Genomic DNA, 20,708 nt, shown 5'->3' with positions numbered 1-20,708 from the left:
CAGAGGGCCTTCTTGGTAGTGGCGCCCACCCTGTGGAACGCCCTCCCATCAGATGTCAAAAAGATAAACAACTACCTGACATTTAGAAGACATCTGAAGGCAGCCCTGTTTAGGGAAGCTTTTAATGCATGACATTTTAATATATTTAATATGTTTCCATTCTGTTGCAGTTTGGTTTCTGTCAAATTATACATCAAATAATAATCTGCCAAATATTATGTTTCTGTCATGCTGTCAGCTATGCAACACACATTACATAATTTACACTTCTTTAAATAAAAATAAAAATATATAATTAAATATAAAGGAAACGTCTAAACAATGTAAAAAAACAACATTAAGTATGCATCATTTGTGAACTTCTAAAAGCCAACGATGTGAACAAACACCAATTGTATTTGCTTAGTTGATTCCCATTTATGATCACAGATGAACCTGGAAATTGCAGGAATTTCTGCTTAATTTTCCATTTTTGTTGGAATTCTTCTACATCCCTAGGATCTTGCACACTCATCTCCACTGGCTTCCTCATGTGTTTAAGTTACTTTTATAGGTAATGCCTCAAGTCTTTAAATAGTGTGTTCATTCTCTCTGTGTTACACCCACTAATTTCAGTGAGGCTTACTCATGAGTAAGTGTGTGTAGGTGTGCAGCCTTTGTACTTTATTGTGAGGAGGATGAGAGAGAATAAATGAATGAATATGGGACTGATGAAAGATATATCACTTGCATGCACAAATATCTACCGATTTCCCAGTTGTTTTCTTTTTTTCAATCCCTCATATAGCATTTTGCAGGCAGAACCTGATAATAAAATAATAAAAATGCAGCTTGCTGAAAGGAGGACCTCCTTCAGTTCAACATCTGTGCTAAAGAAAAAAACTAAAGGAAGGCGATGCTGTGTCTCTTTGTGAAGACTTTTTACCCTAATGCCTCCCTTGGCAAGAGTTCTCTTTAATATTGATTGTGCACTATTATCAAAGCAAAAACTAGTAGTAACCGAAGCCTGTGTGATGGAAGGAATGGAGGAGGTTTTGAATTTCCAGGGCACAAACACAGGAGTGTGTTGGACTTGGAATACTAGATAGGGGTCAAAGGAGGTAAAGAGCGAAGTGGGGAGACTCTGCTGGGGGAACAGATGGGGAAATAAGCAGGAAAGAGCTTTCATATAAGTGAGGGGAGGAAAGCATAAGTTGTTACAGACTAGCTTTGAGAAGGCAGAGACATCTACAGACAGAAAATCTATGAAAGGAAAGAGATGGCGCTCAGTTAGAAAATACTGATTTCTTTCCCAGGGTTGAGATATGTGAAGACAGGAGTCAATTATAACAGCTTTCTTGCTCCTCTTCTGCTATCTGCCCTGCCAAATTTCACATATGCTGGTTGCTTCTATGAGTTCTTGCATTTCATACATTAGCCATCTTTCCTTGGAAAATATAAGACTATTTTGACAGGCAGTCACCTAAAATATATTATTTTTTAAGAAAAGAAAATGGTTTGCCAACACCCTTTCAAAACCTCTCCGTATACAGCCTTCTGGTTTTCTGTATTTAAAGGTCACTGTTTTGCAGGCTCATTAAAAGGTTCCTCTAATTGCCAAATACATATTTAGATTTCTGCCAATTCAGAAATAGGGCTCTTTCATCCATGGTGCATCACTGAACCAAATCCCTCTAAATGCGAGACGTATTTGCATTCGTATTTACTCTATTCCAGTCTTCTTTCTATTCGCTCTCATTTCCTGCAGTGTAAACTAAACCTGAATGTTTCACTCTTCAACACAAAATGAACCCGAGGATTGTTAATTAGCTTTTTAAAATGTTCGTGTAGATAAAACACATTAATCCTCTGACCTTCAATAATGCAAAAACATGGTGCTAATTGGTCTGGAGGAAACACACAGCGATCACAACACCAGACAATTCTGTTGTTGACTTGGAAGCCTTGTTTAAACAAACATAACCGGCAAAACAAATATCTGGCACAACCCTTTTTGAAAATCCACATAGACCAGCCTTCTACTGCTCTGGGCATGGTGTGATAGTTGCACAGGCTAGTCTAGATGGCAGATTGTTTCACAGCTGTTGGAGTGTTAAGTGACTGTCAAAAGCCTGAATCTTTGATTGAGTAGACTTGTCCTCTGTTGCTTCAGAGGGCAGGGTTAGAACCAATAGGTGGAAATCACAGGCAAGCAGATTTCGGCTGAATATTGAAACAAACTTCCTAATGGTAAGAGCTGCCTGACAGTGGAACATACTGCCTTGGGAGATAGTGGGCTTTTCTTCACTCTAGACAGCCATCTGTCTGGGATGCAGTAGTTGCAACCTGCATTATAAATCCTGTTGTGAACATGGGATTGGACTACATGAGCTCAAAGAGCTCTTCTATCTTCTTAAGTGAGTGCTTTCTGGTCATATTACAAGAAGAGAATACCAAAACAAATGGATAACAGTTTGTTCTGGGACTGGTTTAAAGCCCCAGTGTTGAACTTTCATAGAATCATAGAATCATAGAGTTGGAAGAGACCACAAGGGCCATCGAGTCCAACCCCCTGCCAAGCAGGAAACACCATCAGGGCACTCCTGACATATGGTTGTCAAGCCTCTGCTTGAAGACCTCCAAAGAAGGAGACTCCACCACACTCCTTGGCAGCAAATTCCACTGTCGAACAGCTCTTACTGTCAGGAAGTTCTTCCTAATGTTTAGGTGGAATCTTCTTTCTTGTAGTTTGGATCCATTGCTCCGTGTCCGCTTCTCTGGAGCAGCAGAAAACAACCTTTCTCCCTCCTCTATGTGACATCCTTTTATATATTTGAACATGGCTATCATATCACCCCTTAACCTCCACTTCTCCAGGCTAAACATGCCCAGCTCTCTTAGCCGTTCCTCATAAGGCATCGTTTCCAGGCCTTTGACCATTTTGGTTGCCCTCCTCTGGACACGTTCCAGTTTGTCAGTGTCCTTCTTGAACTGTGGTGCCCAGAACTGGACACAGTACTCCAGGTGAGGTCTGACTTTAAAACTCTAAAAAAAATAACAACAATAACAACCACAACTAGGGTGCATTCATTAACATGAGCTGTAGTCTGAAGTGGTGTGGTCCAAGGATGGCTTTATCACATGATGAACAGTTTATATAGCTTAGGCCTAACAAGTCCTACGAGCTGGAGATACGTGGCTATCATTGGCTATATCTGGATCAACTGTATTGCCATCTGAGCACAGAAGGAACAGGCTTCAGAGACAAGCCTGTGTTTGCATTCCCTGCTGCCTTTTTGCATAGCATGACAGCAGGCATATTGTCATCAATACTGTGATGTTGAAATGCCAATCTCTGCAGCTTTCAAAAGGGCACCGATACATGGGAAATGAGGAGAAAAGGCCAAGCCATTCTCTCGCAAGTTGGCCTTTGTTACTCTGCTTTATAGACACATTAAAAAAAAGTCCTGTGACAATTTTTAAACTTCTTGATGTTTTGAGGAGAAAGGACCTCTTTAAAGTCTCATGTAACTTTCGTTATGTTAATAGATTTGATTTTGTTCACAAAAGAAATGTTGGTGACCCCTTGTGGCTAAATATCCATTACTCTCTTTTGGGCTTTTCTATTTGCCTATGTTATTGCTTTCTTCCTATTAAATATCACTATATTCCAAAGCAAGTGGTTTATGAGGAAGGGAGATCAAGGAGTTGATGATTAGGGATATCTTACAGTGCTCAGCATGAAATGGAGACTGGGTTAAGGCCTTTACGGTATTTGAAGTTTTGAGATAACAAATAACAACAAAAGGCATAATTTTTATTTTGGCTATCTGTTTTTACTGATGCTCTTACCTTTTGAGTTTTAGCTTGTGGACTGCTGACTGATTCATCCTTACTTCACAACTAGCCCTTAGCACTCTTATCATCTCCATTCCTTCACACTTCTTCCCCTGTACCCACAAAGCTTTCCTCATTTTTTGATGTTTTCTGGCATTGTCTAGCTTTTGCTCCTTTCTGCTTTCAGATATAGAAATGCAATATATAGATGATAGATGATAGATAGATAGATAGAGATATATACACACACACAACACAACACAACACAACACAACACAATACGGTACTAGTGTTTCTCTCTCACACACAGATACACACACACCACCTCTCAGTGGAAATTGGTACCTAGGTGATAACCGAAAAATCCCAGTGATGACCCACATAATTTTTTGGGTGCAAATATTTAGAAGCAAGTTACTAACTTCAGACAAAACTACCAAATCTTATCAAGGACTACAAAGAGTTAACCATTCCATTTCCAGACTCTGGCAAGTCCTGCTGGACTGTACCACTTCAGACCTCAAATTAGCATGCAAGTACTGATGGAACTTTCAAACATGTAAGTCAGTCCTCAGCAGCCTGAATCTCTACTGCTCAGCAAGAGATGAATCACACAATCCTTTTGAACTGTATAGCTCAGATCTGTGTCCCTGTACATTTGAATTTTCCAGAAGCTCTATTCATCCATATATGGACTCAAACTGGGTAGTAGGATGGGCACATCCCTATCCAGTTTGAGCACCCACATATGCTTTTCTGTGCCTGAAAAGGACTAGAGAGGTCTTAAAAACTACTCATGCGTACCTTCAAGTAGGTAATGGGGGGGGGAATTATGTTTACTTTGCATATTAATGTGCATGAATCCAAACCACAGGTGCAGAATTTGTGGTTCAAACCACAATTCCGCCATTTTGTCCTATGTGAAACTTGTCCCTTTGAAGCTCTTGCATGTTAAGCCATGTACTGCTGAATTTGATAATGTCTCATCTTTGAGAGATCAATGGAAACAACATAAGTTGTTAGAGATAAATGGAAGGTATTCCATTGCATCCTTAATTATGTGATTATTTCAATGTGTGCCCAGTTTTAGGCAGCTGGAATTTTAGTTCTCTTCCTTTTCATGCAACGCCATCCTCCATTTTTTCTTTTTGATGACTTGGAGCTATTAAGTTCTATGAAGTGTTGTATAATGATTGGCTTAGCGGTATGTGAAGATGTTCTTGAAAATAATTGCAATAAATATATGTGGTTGAGCACTTAAGAGAGTGCACTTAAGAGAGTGTATGACACCCTTTGCTAAAATGGGCCAGTAGAAACCATATTAGTCATACTTGCTCTGGTGTGAAAGTTCTGAAGTACACATAAAATACACATTTTGGCAAATTATTGTGTACAATGTGACAGTACACTCCAAAATTGAGTTAAATAGTCACTAATGAACAAACAGTGATTTTAGATTAGCATTGAACTCCCCCCGTTTGTGCATAGAGATGCACACAATCAGGAAAGATGTGATAGGCAGGATCTGAAGAGCTAGTCTTGTGGCATAGAATGAACATCTTTTATAATGTTTTCCCCCCTGATCAAAGCATGTTTGTGGGTTTAATGAGACAGCTTGGGATATAATATACTGAAAACCATAATTATTGCATATTCTTCTTCTGTGATGGCTAATGGGCACAGTAAAGGCTGCACTACACTTTTAACAGAATTCTTAACGATTCTGCTGCAATGTCCTAGCAGAAAGCAATCATGCCCACTGCAAATATGAAAAAAATCAGCAAGTATTTTCCCCCTGATATTCAACAGAGTATCAGACAGATCCTTTCTCCTGTTGCAAACTCAAACCTTCATTTAGTTTTGAAATTTTACAGATGTCAGAAAAGACCCTCAGCAGATGTACTCCTGTTGACTTTAATGAGACTTTGCCTGAGCAAGTGGCTTCTTTATATCCTTTTGTTACTTGGGGCAAGGTCTTACATTCAGCTTGTGTGGTGATAAAGCAACCCGCTGCTTGCTTTGAACTGTTAAGCAAGTGCATGACTTGGTAGGAGACGGTAAGACCTTAGTTTCAACTTACAAAGCAATAGTGGCAAATATCAAATAGACTGTTGTTGTTGTTGTTGGCATTGGGAGACAATGGAGGAGTGTGCCTCTGGCAGTGAGATCAAACTGTTGGAAGGCTGCAGCGCCTGCTGTGGCTGTAGAGACCGATATGGGAGAGAGATGCTTGGTTGCAGCTGGGGCAGATGAAGGCATCCAGTTATGCTGCAGCAGGTGCACCATGGTGTTTCTTCCCTCTGTTCGTCTCCCAACGGTCATTCCTCCTCTGATCTCTGCTATACATACACAACATGTCTGTCTCCAGGCACTGTGATCATCTGCAAGAGATTCCCACAGGGCGGGGCTGATGTTGCCAGACTTCGTGTCATGTTTGCAGACATCTCTGTAATGCAAAGTTGGTCTGTCTATGGGCCTGGTGCCTGAAGCCAGCTCCCTTTAGAGCACATTCTTGGGAATCTTCTTGCAACACTAGTATACAAGGATCCATTTGTGTAACTGTTGGAGTAACAGGAAGTAATACTCATTCCTTTTTAGTTAAAGATTTTCTAAACTAAGCAGCAGTAAACACTGCAAAATAGAAACACAGGACAATGTCACATAACGGATAGTTTCTTTCATAAAATATTTGAATAAAATGGCTCTCTATTTGCTCATCTTGCTTTGAGTCATATGCAATAGCTTTCTGGATGTTGCTATGTTTTATTAATTAACACATATAAAATTAATACAAAAATCAACAAGGCAAAAATCACTACAATTTCAAAATGTAATCAGATATATTTCTAATCTTATTTTTTTCTAATGTTCTAGGCAGTCATTTTTATGTAGCCATGATGTGTTGAGTATCCTTATTGTTGATTAAAAATGGAGGTTCTGTAAATGAATACAGAGGCCCCATCTGCACTGTATATTTAGAGTGGTATTATACCAGTTTAAACAGCCATGACTTTCCCCAAAGAATCCTGGGAACTGTTATTTGTTAAGGGCGGTGAAAGTTCTTAGGAAGCCACTATTATCCTCAGACAAAGGCAGGACAATAGCAGCTTCTCCATCACAATTTATCCAGTCAGTCTGCATCTAATTGGGAAACAAATGCTTAGATCAAGATCCTTTCTTATGGTCCATCGTGTGCACTTCTGGAGCTTCTGCACAAGTGGGGTTTCCCAGTAACTGCAAGGCAGTTTCCATTGCAGAAAGATAGATGCATCTAGTGCTACATCTTCCATTACCGGGAATAGGATAGCCTAAGTATACAGGAGTGCTTGTGAATTGCAGCAAATCGCTGCAATCACATTGAAAATATACACTCGTATTTATATGTTAAAATGTATAACTTACTGTATTTTTAGAGCTCCAAACAGACAGTTTTAGATTGAATTTGCCTGAAAAATATTCAATTAAAATCCAGTTGAAAACAAAATAACTGTAACCATGCCTCTTCCCAACCAACCACCACCACAATAACCCTAAATGTATGTTTGATAACCTTGATTTCATCCCAACAACATAATCTCAAATATAAACAAGTTCTTCTTATCAGGCTTTTCAAATACCCTCACACATGGATGTAGAGTTTTGCTGTATAGTTGATAACAGTTGCTTTGGAAATGTAATGGCTTTGATTTAATTTTAGTTCATTCTTGGCTTTGGCCAGATAGATATCTAGCTTTTAGAACGCTGGATAGAAATAAAATACACTGCTCAGCAACAAATATATAAAGTCAGGCAAATCTGCTATTTAAGACTGGTCTATATGAAGAATGGTCTCTCATTGACTAAAATGTTCAGATGCTAAGCTATTTTTCAGACAACGTATGCCACCTGCTGCTGCTTTTATTTTAACACATTTGGACACTTTGCTCGGGGCAGCAAATGGAACGTTAAGTACCATCCATGCATGATGTATTGGTTTAAAAGCCCCCATTAATGTGTCAAATGTGCAGGAAATGATTTCACACATGTGGCCGACATACTGTATCTAGAAACCTTCTGCTTATCTAGTTTCTTGGAAGCACTTGGAAGTGGTTATGCTAGATTTATATAACCATGTAAGTGGAACCACTGATCGGTTTGTAGACGGTGAGCCGAAAGTCGGAAAGACTTCAGTCATTTCATTAGTAATTTATTTTTGCAGCAAGTCAGTAATAGCAGTAAGGCCACAATCCTAAGCACACTTCCAATGGAGTAAGTTCTATTGGACAAAATGGAACTTCTCAGTAAATATGCGTAAGATTGCACTGTATGGATTCGAAATATAAGGGGGAAATGATCCTTCCTTCCCTAGTGAAATATCTTGTATGGCGCCTCTTTATTTCTAGTGTCTGGCATTCTGGCAGCAGGCTTCTGAATACCAATTGCTGGAAAGCACAAAAGGGGGCAGTGCTGTTGTGCTCAGATCATGCTTGTGGGTATTCCACAGGCATCTCATTGGCCACTGTGAGTATAGGATGCTGGACTAGATGGGCAATTTGCCTTATCCACCAGGCTCCTCTTATGTTCTTATGTTCCCAGTCTATTAGAGCACCTGAGCCTCTACAGCGCAGTGGGTGTCCTGTGGCCTCAGGGGCACATACAGCCCTCAGCCTGATTTCGTGTGAATGGCCAGGAGATTTATTTATTTATTTAAGCAGGAGCAAGGGAAGAGAGAAAGAAAAAGGAGTGAGAGAGACAGAAACGGAGAGCGAGAAAGCTGGGTGCACACTGTTCAGTTTCAGGTCTGGCCAAGCCCACAACTGACTTCAGTCTCACTCACAGCTGGAATGTTCCCCTCAAAATATGGTCAGGAATGTCTCTTCCAGCTACCAAATGCCTGCACAAACAGAAATGTTTTTAACTCACTCTTTAACATTAATGACAGAGGCAGATGCAACCTACCAGGGAAGACATTCTACAAATGGGGAAACACCACCAAAAAGGTCCTGACATGCATCAGTGCAACCAGGCAGCAGCCAGTTGAACCACCATCAACAGGCCCTCACCTACTGATTGTAGGACCTGAGATGGTCAATACTGGGGGATGTGCCCTTTTAGGTACTTATGTCTCAAGTTGTATAGGACACGAGTTCTGTCATGCAAGGTTTTATTTACAATATATGTTGGATGGCAGAAGGTCCTTGGCATGAACACCAACAGATATTGCTCCCCATCAGATTTCCAAGGGAAACACCAATGCCTTAATATAGTGAGCAAGTCTTCTGTGTGTCTTTCAGACCCATTTTGAGGACTGCCAGACTATTAACCTCTTGCATACACCCCTTGATACAAACTTCCAACCAGGGGAGGGAAGAAGAAAGACATTTCCCTGGTTTTGCTCATCTTCTAGAAACATATTGAACAATTTAGTTTATCTGTCAACACTTTGGCCCAAGTCTGCATAATGAAAGAGAGTCATGGCCATGGCTATTTACTAAACAAAAGAAACATTGTAGAGATAGCTAAAATGGAATGGAATGGTGTTGAGTTTAAGCCTAATCATACTTAATTGGACAGTTACATTTCTATGAAATCTTAGATCAAGAGGTTGGAAATCTACCTGTGGCCTTCCACATCCAGTTGAACTCCAATTTCCACCAACCTTAGCAAGCATTGCCAATAGTCAGGGATGATGTGATTTGCAGTCCAGCAACATTTGAAGGGCCAAAGGTTTCTCATCCCTATCCTAGATGGCCTAAGCTGGTCTGTCATTGTCCTAAATTGCACACTCTCCAAAAAAATTTTGTGAAGGCTTGGCAACATAAACCTGGGATTCACACTCACTCAAGATTCAGTTAAAAAAAAAAAGGCTCCCAGTGTCTATTTTCTGAGAAATAGCAGTATCGCATAGCAGTTTATTATAAACCACCTAGGGATATAGTTGTATGAAAGGCACAAAGGGGGGGCTTTAGTTTTTATCACCCTGTGTGTTGTTTAGATGTCATTTGCAGCTACTGTATTGCTGCTAGTTTACTTCAAAGGAATGTTGAACAAGGCCTGAGGTAAAATTGAGTGGCTTGTGCCGAAAGAAGGAGACTGAGCTTTTCTGTTTTCATATATATATTTTCACACACACACACGGTTATAGACAGATCATGTTTGTCAAAATATTTGCTTGTTAAAATGAAGAAACAGAGTGTTTACCTGTACAGTATTTCTTTTCCAGAACCACTTGTTCTCCAACTGGAAAAAAGTAGTCAAGCTGTTTTTATTACTACTGTGTAGATAGTACTTCCATCCCTCGTCCTGATATTCCGTCCCTCACTCCCATGCCTTGGAGCCTGCAGGGTCCCATCCTCCCCCTGTCCCTCAGCTGAATTTATGCTTCAAAGAAGCCTTCCTTAGCCAACAAAGGGCTTTTTTCAAGTCCAGTTGTGTCAGGTGGATTTGGGGGGATATAGATAGGGAGAAGAGAGTTGTGGCCTGTGTATGGTGCCCGCTGCAGTTTATTCAGTTTGTAAATGTGTTCACAGACCCCGAAATATTGGCAAGCCCTTCTCTAGACTTCATAATAATATCATGTTTGATGTAAGAATTTTGGGGTGGGGAGATGCAAGGTGACAAACTGTACTTGACCTTGCAAAATATAATTCCTTCCTCCTAAAGGCCAAAATGATTGATATTTTGCTAATCCATTATAATTAATGTGTGGCTTGCATTTCTTGAAAACATTCACATTATTGCTACTATTCCTAGTTTTTATGATCCCCTCATAAAGCATTACTTTTATTTTCAAATGTGCCAGTGTTCTTAGAGTAATTAGTTTCACTACTTTCGCTAGTACTGCTTATTTTAAGAAATCCTGGTCTGTTTTTGTCAGTCAGGTACAATATACCTCTATGACTTCAGTTTTACTGCTTGAACTGGTGGCCTGCTGATTCCTTCATCAAAAGGTGGCTACTCTGTCCAGACCATAATTTCATTGTTATATTACTTCCATGTCATAATGTGAATTCAGTTAAGTTCTCCAGTATTTGTGCAACATCACTGGACAGGAGTGAGAGGAAGCTACTTCAAAACTTTATAAACCTGTGAAGGATTAAGAAATGAGATTTACTAATGAGTAATTTACTAATGCATGCAGCATACTAAAAATCCTGGCAACATTATAAACATTTGATTTGCGATTGAATTTCTTTTCATAGTTGCAGCTCAGATAGTTGTATCTCACTACTGGTCAGTTTTGAAAACTTAAGATCCTCATTCTCCAATAGATACAATGCATGTTGAATAAGGAACTGATCATATAATGAACGTATAGTGAGGAGTACTCACAGTCCAAGATAATCTTTAAGATATTCGAAGGAGACTTAGACTTAATTTTTAAAAAACTGCTAAATTTTATTTGTGCTACATAATTTTGATTTTAACCTCATTTTTATCTATTTTAAAGGAAATTTTTATTAAATGTATTTTATTGTGTTTATGTAAACCTCATATATATATGTAGAGAGATAGAGAAAGAGAGAGAGAGAGAGAATACGTCTGAGTATTCATGCGGTATTCCATCACCTCCTTATTTGACTCTTTTGGAGCATCAGGATGTTAAGTATGAAAAATAGGCCAACAATGAAATACACTTGTATGGACTATGAAGCTATGAAGAAGGTATTTAAAATATATTCTTTATCCAAAATATATCACACTATCTCAATATTTCAGAACATTTTTAAGTGAGCTCGGGGTATTTAATTGTAGCTCACATCTGGTATTGCATATAATGCTGCCTGTGTATTCAGGTTTTATAGCTTCCAGTAATGGCAGATTATTGTGATAAATGATTCATATCAAGTACAAGTGACACCTTTTAAAATTTCCATATCTGGCAACTATAAAGCGTTTCTTGAATGCTTCAGCAGACCCCCATGGCCGAAAGTGCTTTATGATTAATTTCATCTCAATGTGGTAATTAGCATGCTTTGAAGTGATTCCTAGAAAACATGCTAATAGAGGCAGCAGATTAACCCAGAAATATTTTTAGTTCAGAGAGCAATGTACGTACACCCAAGAATAATTGAGTTTCCCCTTGAAATTTCTAGGCGTTTTATTGCTTTTGATCAAAGAAAGGGCATTTAATAGGAATCCTGCAAAAAATAAAACAATAAATATGGTTCTTTTTGTGATGATCAGATAAATCCTATTGGCTGTCTTTCTACCTGAGGTTGTGCTGTGTTGCAAAATGAAGGATGAAGACTCCAAATGTGTTCTTTGGGCATTTGTGTTATCAAATCACTTGTAAATATATGTGATAGCATTCAGTACAATGCCACTGCTAATTCCTCTGTGTTTTATTCTTGCAGATAAGAAAGAAGCTGTTTTGACAAAAGACCTCAAAAGTATGTCTCGTTTTTAGTTATGGTTGTACGTCCTGTTTTTTATATAGCTCAGTTTTAAAACAGCCTGTTCCAATGTACCCAAATGATAGTGATTCAATGTACTCAAATTAAAAACAGCTCGTTCGTTTATTCCCTTACCTGACAGCAGGTTCCATTGTGCTCAATGGGACATATGTCTGAAGAGACATTCATAGGATAGTGCTATGAAATTGCAAGAAGATGCAAATAAGGAGGTGGTGACACCATTTATAATTCTAAAATGACATGTTTAGACTTCAGCTGCCTCTTCCATTCTAAATCAATTCACACTGTATTTCCAATTCCGCATTCCTGTTTGTGACTGACAGTTATTGCCTCCCTTCCTCATTTTTTTTTTAATCTAATGTCTCGAAAAAGCAGGGCTTTCATGGGGAATGAAATGTCAGCTGTGATCTTAGCTGAACATGTTCTTGGTGGTCAAGAACTGGAAAGAAAAGCTGGGAAGCTTGTGCATCTGTGCTTTTCTGTGTATGCCGTGACCTTAAACATATAGGAAGCACTTGCCTAAGCTTGACTGTTCTTCAGTCTCCATTTCAGTGGGGCTTACTTGGGAAACAAGTGACTCTTCATTAAAGTCCTTTCTATATTATGCATTATTTACACAGGTATAATATAATGGTGTGAAGATACCTCCAGATATTGCTGAATTACAACTCCCATCAGCCCTAGTAAACATGGTCAGTGGCCAAGGATGATGGGAGTTGTAGTTCAACAACATGTGAAGGCCCAAAGGTTCCCTATACCTGACTTGAGGTATAATAACAGTTCTTATTGCAACCTGAGAATAAGCCCTGTTGAGCAGAGTGGAGCTCGCTTCTGAGAAAACATGCATAGAACTGTGCTATTAGCACTAACTCCATCCTCACAAAATGGATGGCCAAGCTGGCCCAAGGCATTCTTCTGCCTGAGGCAAAGTACCCAATGGTGCTCCCACCCCATGCCATGAGGATTCATAGTATCCAAGGCCAGTCAAGTTATTTTGGCACCAGAGGCAGAAAATCCCACAATTGTCTCTCCCCCTCCCAGGCAATTAAAATAATATAAAATAAAACAAACAACTAAGAATTTGCTTCCCTTTCATGACACCCAAATTCAGCTGCCTAAGGTAGCTGCCTCACTCAGCATAAGGGTAGGGCTGGGACTGGCGAAAGGGATTCTTTTTATTTAACCTATTGTTTAAGACGTGTATTCCAGCGGAAGAAAAGGGGGAAAGAGAACTGTGACTAAAACAAGGGCAACCGAAACATCTTCTGTTTCATGCTGCAGTGACATTACCCTCACAGTTCTATGTGTTTCTGACACCAGCGCAGCACAGGTGACTCTAATCTAGGCTAGAGATTCAGGAAACAGCCTGCAGTAGTATTATTTTTTTCTGAATCCTCAAGAATCCTGGAAACTCTTAATGCTGTGCGTTTTCAGAAGGTTGTGCTTTCCTTCTGGTGGTGGGGGGGGGGAGTATTTCCCCGTAACTATTTCTGCCATATATGCAAATGTTGCATGTGGCTAAGAAAACTACTACTGTACTAGAATGCAGCACAGAGTGATACAATAGTAAAACCATATTTGTTAATGAAAGCAATTATCAAGTGGTTCCAAATAACCATTTTTGCTCATTACTTTTTCCATGCCTTTGATTGAGTAGAATGCAGATAGGCACTTTGTTTTTAATAATCTTCTTTCTCTGCTCTCCTATGCAAGAGATGCTAAGGGCAATCTTTTTCATCTGAAATTTCCCCATGTCTCTGTGTTTTTGCTGTAGAATGCTTTGTAGTAATTGCTTTAATTTGTTCTCATTTTAAGAGCCAGCCAAAGCTCCTGCAGCCCAACCAGCTTCTGTAAAAGTAGCAGCACCAGGTAAGTGATTAAATTGTTTTCTCTTGCTTTATTTTCAATGTATTCAATCAACTGCTCTGGTTATGGCGCATTTCATTGCATCATAGCACCATCTGCTGGGTTCTGCAAGTTAATGTTCTTTTTGGTTTGTGTTGGGTAAGAATAATGGTGCAATGTCATTGCTATGAACATGTGTCTGTAGTTCCTAAAATGTGTCATAACAAGTGTTGCATGTTAAGAAAGAAAATCCTTCACTGGTGTTATATGTACACACAACTTTTCTGATAAGTGTGGAAGCCCCAGTAGCAGTGCTTACCAGGGACTAGTTTCCTTTGGAGGAAGAATTTGCCAGAGATTTACAATGTTTCTATAATAAACGTATTGCACCCAAGTCAACTCACTGTGTAACTTTCAGTATATCCCACTGCTCCTCATCATCCCCAGAGAGGAAGCCCCACCCAAAGGTGCCTTCCAGAGCCCAGAGCTATTTTTCTGCTTCTGATTCAGTTCTGACACCAACACTCAAGCTCCCCTCCGCCCCACTCCTTTTCATAGACACACAAGGTGGTATTCTACTAAGCTTTACTCTGAGTTGACATGATGTATTTAGAAGACATGATGTAGTCGTGTTCATTAACTTCAGTAGGCCAACTGTGAACGAAACGTGGTTGAAGATAACCCACAGACTTAGACCACATCATACTGAGCTACAGAGGCAGAACAGTCCAAGACTTTCCAGCTGTTTGGCAGCTACTGAAAAAACGTCTGCTGGCCATTTCCTTGTATTTTCTATTTCAAAAGAGGCGCTTAGCAACTTGGTCTGCTGACCATTGAATGATAACAGCCTATGTGGTGGGGCAGAGCCATGGAGCTGAATGGGGCTGGGGCAGAGAGAAGCACCCATCTAGGCTAGTATCCTGGGCTTACAATGGGCAACAAGATACCCATGGCAAGCCTTCAGACAGGATATCAGTACAACAACCCTCTTGCCTCTTGTGCTCAGCAACTGATATACAAAAGAAGACTGCCTCCGATACCAGTAGGTAGCATACAGCAGTGATGGCTAGTAGCAATCAATAGCCTCGTTCTCCATGGATTTGTGTAAACCCGTTTTAAAGCTATCCAAATAGGTGGTCACCACAATATTTTGCAGAAGTGAATCCTACAGGTCATGCCAGGCATAGGCAAACTTGGCCCTCCAGATGTTTTTTGGGACTACAATTCCCAGCATCCCTGACCACTGGTCCTGTTAGCTAGGGATGATGGGAGTTGTAGTCCCAAAACATCTAGAGGGCTGAGTTTGCCTGTGCCTGGTTTATGCATTGTGTGAAGACCTCCCCTCTTGTCCATCCTGCATGTTGTCAGGACGACATTTTTAAAAATGAAGAAGACTGAATTGGGTGGAGCTTCAAATGAGGTATCATTCTTGAGATACCCTCTCGAGGGAGATGTACTTATCTGTCCTAAAATTAACCATTTTAAATCCAAAATGAAATACATCAGAACAATGTTATTTTCTTCCCGCTGTGTTAAGGAAGACAGAAACGTTATTGAATTTTTTTACACACTTGATTTATTATAGTTTTTGCAAGCAATATATATCACACAATCCACATAATGTGATAGATTCATTCAAAATACTGAATACAGTGTTACCCAACACAATGAGACATTAGCAGTAAGTTTTAAAGAGTCTTGTGTTATTAATTAATTACCAAACAGATGGATTCAACAGCAGTTATAAAACTTTTAATACAGAAATTGAAAAGGGTGCAGTCAGCCTAATGGCAACAAAAATTATTATAAAGCGGTCAGTGATCAATAAGCACAAAACAAAGACTATATGGAGAGCTTCTTGTTGACAGCATTCACATGTCATGGTGCACACAATGATGTGTACTGTGAGTGCATTTCTGCTTTAATCCTCCTCTATCATAAATGGGAACAGCAAACCACAATCCTATCCATGTGTGAGAAATGAGCCATAAACACCTGTCTAAGCTTACTAACCTTTGATGGGTCAATTCCACATTATAGGATATATCCCAGACTTTATCTAACCACTGTGTGTCAGAAGGGACTTCATTATCACGCCACTTACTGACCAGGATAGCCTTCATAGCAGTTGACAAATGTACTGCAAGTTATCGTTAATAGTTCTGTTCCCTTGATAGCATAGCATGAAACAACTACAGGCTCCTGCGGGTCCAAATACTACTCTTCCTTGACAGCATATGATTCCTTTGTTTTAAAGAAGACCTTGCATTCTGAAGTATATGTTTCCTTTGGAAATATAAAATCAACACTTAAAGCATGTTCAGGGGAATTGTATAAGTGTTTCTCAGCTGAATGAAGACATCCTACAGCAGAATTATATCTACATTATAAAGCAATTACTATTTACTGTACAAAACTCCACTGTGGTACATACAAGAAAAATAAACAATTTCCCTTTTCCATTTTTTCCCCCAGTTGCCAAGAAGTCAATAGCAGGTAGGCTTGCAGAGGCTATGCAAACCAATCTCTGTTTTTTAATATTTTGCCTACTAAAAAAATAAGCCGGAATTTGTGATTTTTTTCTAGGACCATGCTGCTTTAAGATAGATGATTTGCTAGAATGCAACAATAAAAAAAAATAGCTAACTGTGCTGCCTGGGGTGGGGCTTGCCTGGCTTCACCAGCCTCTGCTAGTGGTAAATCCCCACCAACAAAAGTACACCACAGTTTGCCTGCCCAAGCAGTGCTCAGGCAGAAGCCACATCTGGTGGTATCACCACTGCCCATAGCCTATGAAATCCCCTAAAACAAAGAAGTGAGGAAGTGGGGTTGGGCCAGCATAGGATCTGCTGGATTCTGAGCCAGCCTTGCTGCTGCCACATGATGTTTAATCTGGCAACATGTCCAATATGACCCTCTTCACCATGGGTGACGCCGTTCCATCAAGCCCTGCTGCTGCCAGCCGAGGCGTTGGATTACAGCCTAAGCTCTCATTCCTCAGTGTTGAAACTATGAAGTTATGTGTGAGGATATTTGAATGTGAAAATTTGAAAGAATTAAATGTCTAAGCTGAAAAATGAATTTTGTAGAGTTATGGCACTCAAAGCTGCAGATTTGGATTATCTAATTTAAAACTGTATGAGTGATACAGGATTTAAAAGAAACTGCAAAACATAAAATAAACTCTGAACTGTAAAAGATTTATATACCCTTATTTTGTGGCCTAAAGAGGCTTCCCAAAGTTCCTCATGGTCTTGGCTACTGCAGTGCAGGCTCATGGCAGTAGCAGATGCCTAACAGAGGTCCTTCTGTGGAGTCCACTAAATCCCAATGCTTCTGTTTCCAAGAAACCATGTTTGGACATCATGGAACCTCAGTGCCCAGAGTGTGTTATAGATTTTCTGCAGCACTTTCAGCAACATAATCTGGTTCTCTCTAATTATTAATAACATGGACATAGGTGTATATATAGTGATCTGCCCAAAACTCCATTTAAAGCTTTACTCCTATCATAATTTTACTGGGAGCATATATGTGTGTCGTCAGGGGCAGTTGTAAGAAGCTGACAGATGTGATGCCATGATTCATGTTTTTCAGCAATCATATTGAGTACACTGAAAACATTACTTGAACAATGAGATTACTGCATGAATCAGGCAGGGGGAGCAAGCTAGCTGTGAGAAAAAACTTGAAGCATGTTTCAGCAAACTATGAATTTACATCAAAACTATATTGATGAGATTTTTAAATGACATGTCAGCCTTTTTGACAATAGAGGTTATTTAAAAGACATGTCTGCTACCAAACATACATTAAGATTGTTGAGATTTGGTTGGTTTGCAAACAAGGTATACTATTTAGAACCAAGTACTTAGTCTATTGCTGTGTGTGAATGGTAGCTCAGAGTTACTCTAACATACAGGCTAAGATCTGAGCTTTGATCTAAAAAGTCATTGGTTCATAGCTTCCCTGAACGTAGTAGACAACCTTAGGCTTCTCTCATGGGGAAGGACAAACAACTCCCTAATTGGCTTAGCAAGTCCTCAAGATCATGCAAGCATATCTTCACCAGACACCCAAATATCCTCTCTTCTCTTTCCAGTTTTCATGTACACACATGGCCCATACTCCTTCCTGCTATCCCTTCCCCTAGTGTGGAGGTAGAAGGCCATTGATGGCAGGTTGGGGTGTGAGCCCAATGAATAAGAGTCTGCTCATAGAGAAGTGTTCACGTAGTTTGATCTTAATCAAAGGTTATGACATGAGGAATTTCAAAATAATAAACACAGAAACAGTTACATAAGGCCCTTCAGGCCTCTCCAACCGGAACGTAGGGCTTTCCCTAGGCCAGGCATGTCCAACAGGTCAATCGTGATCCACTAGTCAATCGCAGGGTGCCCTGGTTGATCCTGGTCGATCTTCAAACCCTTAATGATATTCCTCCAAAACCAACTCTGGCTTCCTAAAAGAAGCTCAACAACTCTGGTCTATCCTCCAGTGTCAATGGAGGTAGATCACTGCCTGTTTTTTTAATACTGTGAGTAGATCGCTGTCACTTGGGAGTTGGACGTGCCTGCCCTAGGCCATACCCCTCTCTGGTGCTGTTTCACAAGTCCTTTTACCTAACTGGAGTGTGTCCTTGAACTGTGATAATGTTTCTACAGCTGGGTGTAGAAACCTTTGAATTTTGTATGTTTGGAATGTAACCTGCTGTAACAGAGGTGCCATCTTCTCAACATGATTGAGGGGGCCTGACATGATGTCCTAATGTCATGCACGCGATGTCGCGTGACATCCTGACATGGCTTGCATGACATCCTGCAATGTCCTGACATTGCGCAGAGCCAGAGGTTGAAGCTGAATGCCCTCTGAACATTTAGAGGGACGGACCCATTTTTTAAAAAACAACCATTGGGGGAACCAAAAGTGTCTCAGCACTCAGGAGCCGGAGCCAAAACATCACATTTATTTATCTACCCATTTTACTTCAGGCCCCACCTATGTTTGTCTCTGGCCATGGCCACCACAATTATCCATCCCTCAAGCTAAAAAAAAACCCCATTCCCCACTTCTGAGTGGAATCCAACAAAGTGCTTGAGTGCATTCTACCATGTTAGATCAAGAACATAATCAAACTACTGCTAGTACAAAATTAAACTCAGTTTAGGTATTTCTCAATGTTGCCCACTCCATGTATCTAGTAAACTAGTACATTAAAAAGATTTTGCATAGCCCGCTCATTCATGCCCCAACTTATTACATGCAGAAGTTGGTTATATGGGGGGAACATTCAAAATATGGCCTCCTGCCTGCATGCTAAAGTAATGCATTTGAAAGTTCTGCAATTTCAGTCTGCTATCTCATTCTATGTAATGGTTCTAATATTCACTGTGAACCTCAAAATGCAGAAATAATTTATCCGGCTTTGTTCCTCCAACTTTGTAGAACCACACAAAAAAGAAAAGCCAGTAGAAACAGGTAAATATGCTCATATTTTCAAATCTTTTCTTTCTTTAAACATACTGATAATGCATCTGTTCCAGATATGCAATAACCAACTATTTCTCCTTTTATGTTTGTGTTTCAGCCAAGCTCCCAAAGAAGGATGTGCCTGTCAAAGCAGCTGGTAAGATATGAGGGAAAAGTTATCATAGAACATAATGCTCTCCTATTTTATCTCTAAGCTAAAATTTTAAATTAACTAAATGCTATAAAATTCAGTATGCCATACAACAATTAACCAGTGAATTAAAATGGAGAACTCAGCTAGAAATAATTTGGAGGAGATTGTAACCACCATGTGTTCCCCGTGCTTTTTATGTTAAAAAGTAGAATCTAAATTCCGTGAGCAAACAAATCAGCAAGAGTGTGGATATGTTTTGTTAATTGAAATTAAAAATCAATAAAAATATTTATAAAACTAACTAACTAACTAACTAACCAAAAAGCAAATATCATAACCTGTTGTTCATTGCAATGGTTTCCCCCATCACAGTGTTTCCAGCAGGCCACCTTTTTTTTTTAAGGCATGTAAATTTCATGCAGACAATGTATACATTGTGGCCCTCAATACTATTAATACACCAGTTTGAAATGGGATGATTTACTGGTGGATCCTTTGGTCAAAGCATCTTTGCTTGAGGTCTTGGGTACGAGAGCTTTGTTTCAGGTGGCCATGGCACATAAGAAGCCGCCATATACCGAGTCAGACCAAATGGTGTATAATTTGGTTCTGTATTGTCTACCAGGACTAGCAGTAATTTTCCAAGGTTTCAGACAGGGATCTTTTCCCTCTCCTTTGTGGAGATAATAGGAATTGAACCTGGGACTTTCTGCATTCAAGGCATGTACTTCTACCACTGAGCTATCCCCCTTCCCCCCTGAGCTGTATATGTGTAGTTTGAACACAGTGAAATTCTTTGTTTAATTTTTCAGTGACACATGAAGCTCATAAACCAAAAGGTGAGAGATTAAAATATAAATATATATCCCAAATATATGTACAGTATAATGTTATGGCTTCTTGTAATATCACATGCTTCATTATATTGAGACAGATAATGGGTCCATCTAATCCACTGCTGCTCAACCTGGCAGTGATATCAGGTACAGTGGTACCTCAGGTTAAGAACTAAATTTGTTCTGGAGGTC

The 20,708-nt window shown here is 39.7% G+C and overlaps 1 protein-coding gene across 18 annotated transcripts in view; it reads left to right on the top strand.

The window, feature by feature from the left end:
• Window positions 1–20,708, top strand: part of TRDN (triadin) — a 165,248-nt gene that overhangs the window by 103,926 nt on the left and 40,614 nt on the right. For 12 of the 18 annotated variants that reach the window (XM_080999612.1, XM_080999621.1, XM_080999616.1 and 9 more), the window contains 6 exons: window positions 12,153–12,188; window positions 14,028–14,081; window positions 16,533–16,553; window positions 19,503–19,535; window positions 19,645–19,683; window positions 20,493–20,519. In XM_080999612.1, coding sequence (XP_080855738.1) covers window positions 12,153–12,188; window positions 14,028–14,081; window positions 16,533–16,553; window positions 19,503–19,535; window positions 19,645–19,683; window positions 20,493–20,519 — 210 coding nt within the window. The remainder of the gene's footprint in view (window positions 1–12,152; window positions 12,189–14,027; window positions 14,082–16,532; window positions 16,554–19,502; window positions 19,536–19,644; window positions 19,684–20,492; window positions 20,520–20,708) is intronic. The other 6 variants (XM_080999605.1, XM_080999610.1, XM_080999606.1 and 3 more) reach the window with 3 other exon arrangements.

Source organism: Podarcis pityusensis, assembly GCF_964106645.2.
Source record: "Podarcis pityusensis genome assembly, chromosome: 3".
Lineage (NCBI taxonomy): Eukaryota > Metazoa > Chordata > Lepidosauria > Squamata > Lacertidae > Podarcis > Podarcis pityusensis.
This window is presented reverse-complemented; position numbering and strand designations above follow the sequence as displayed.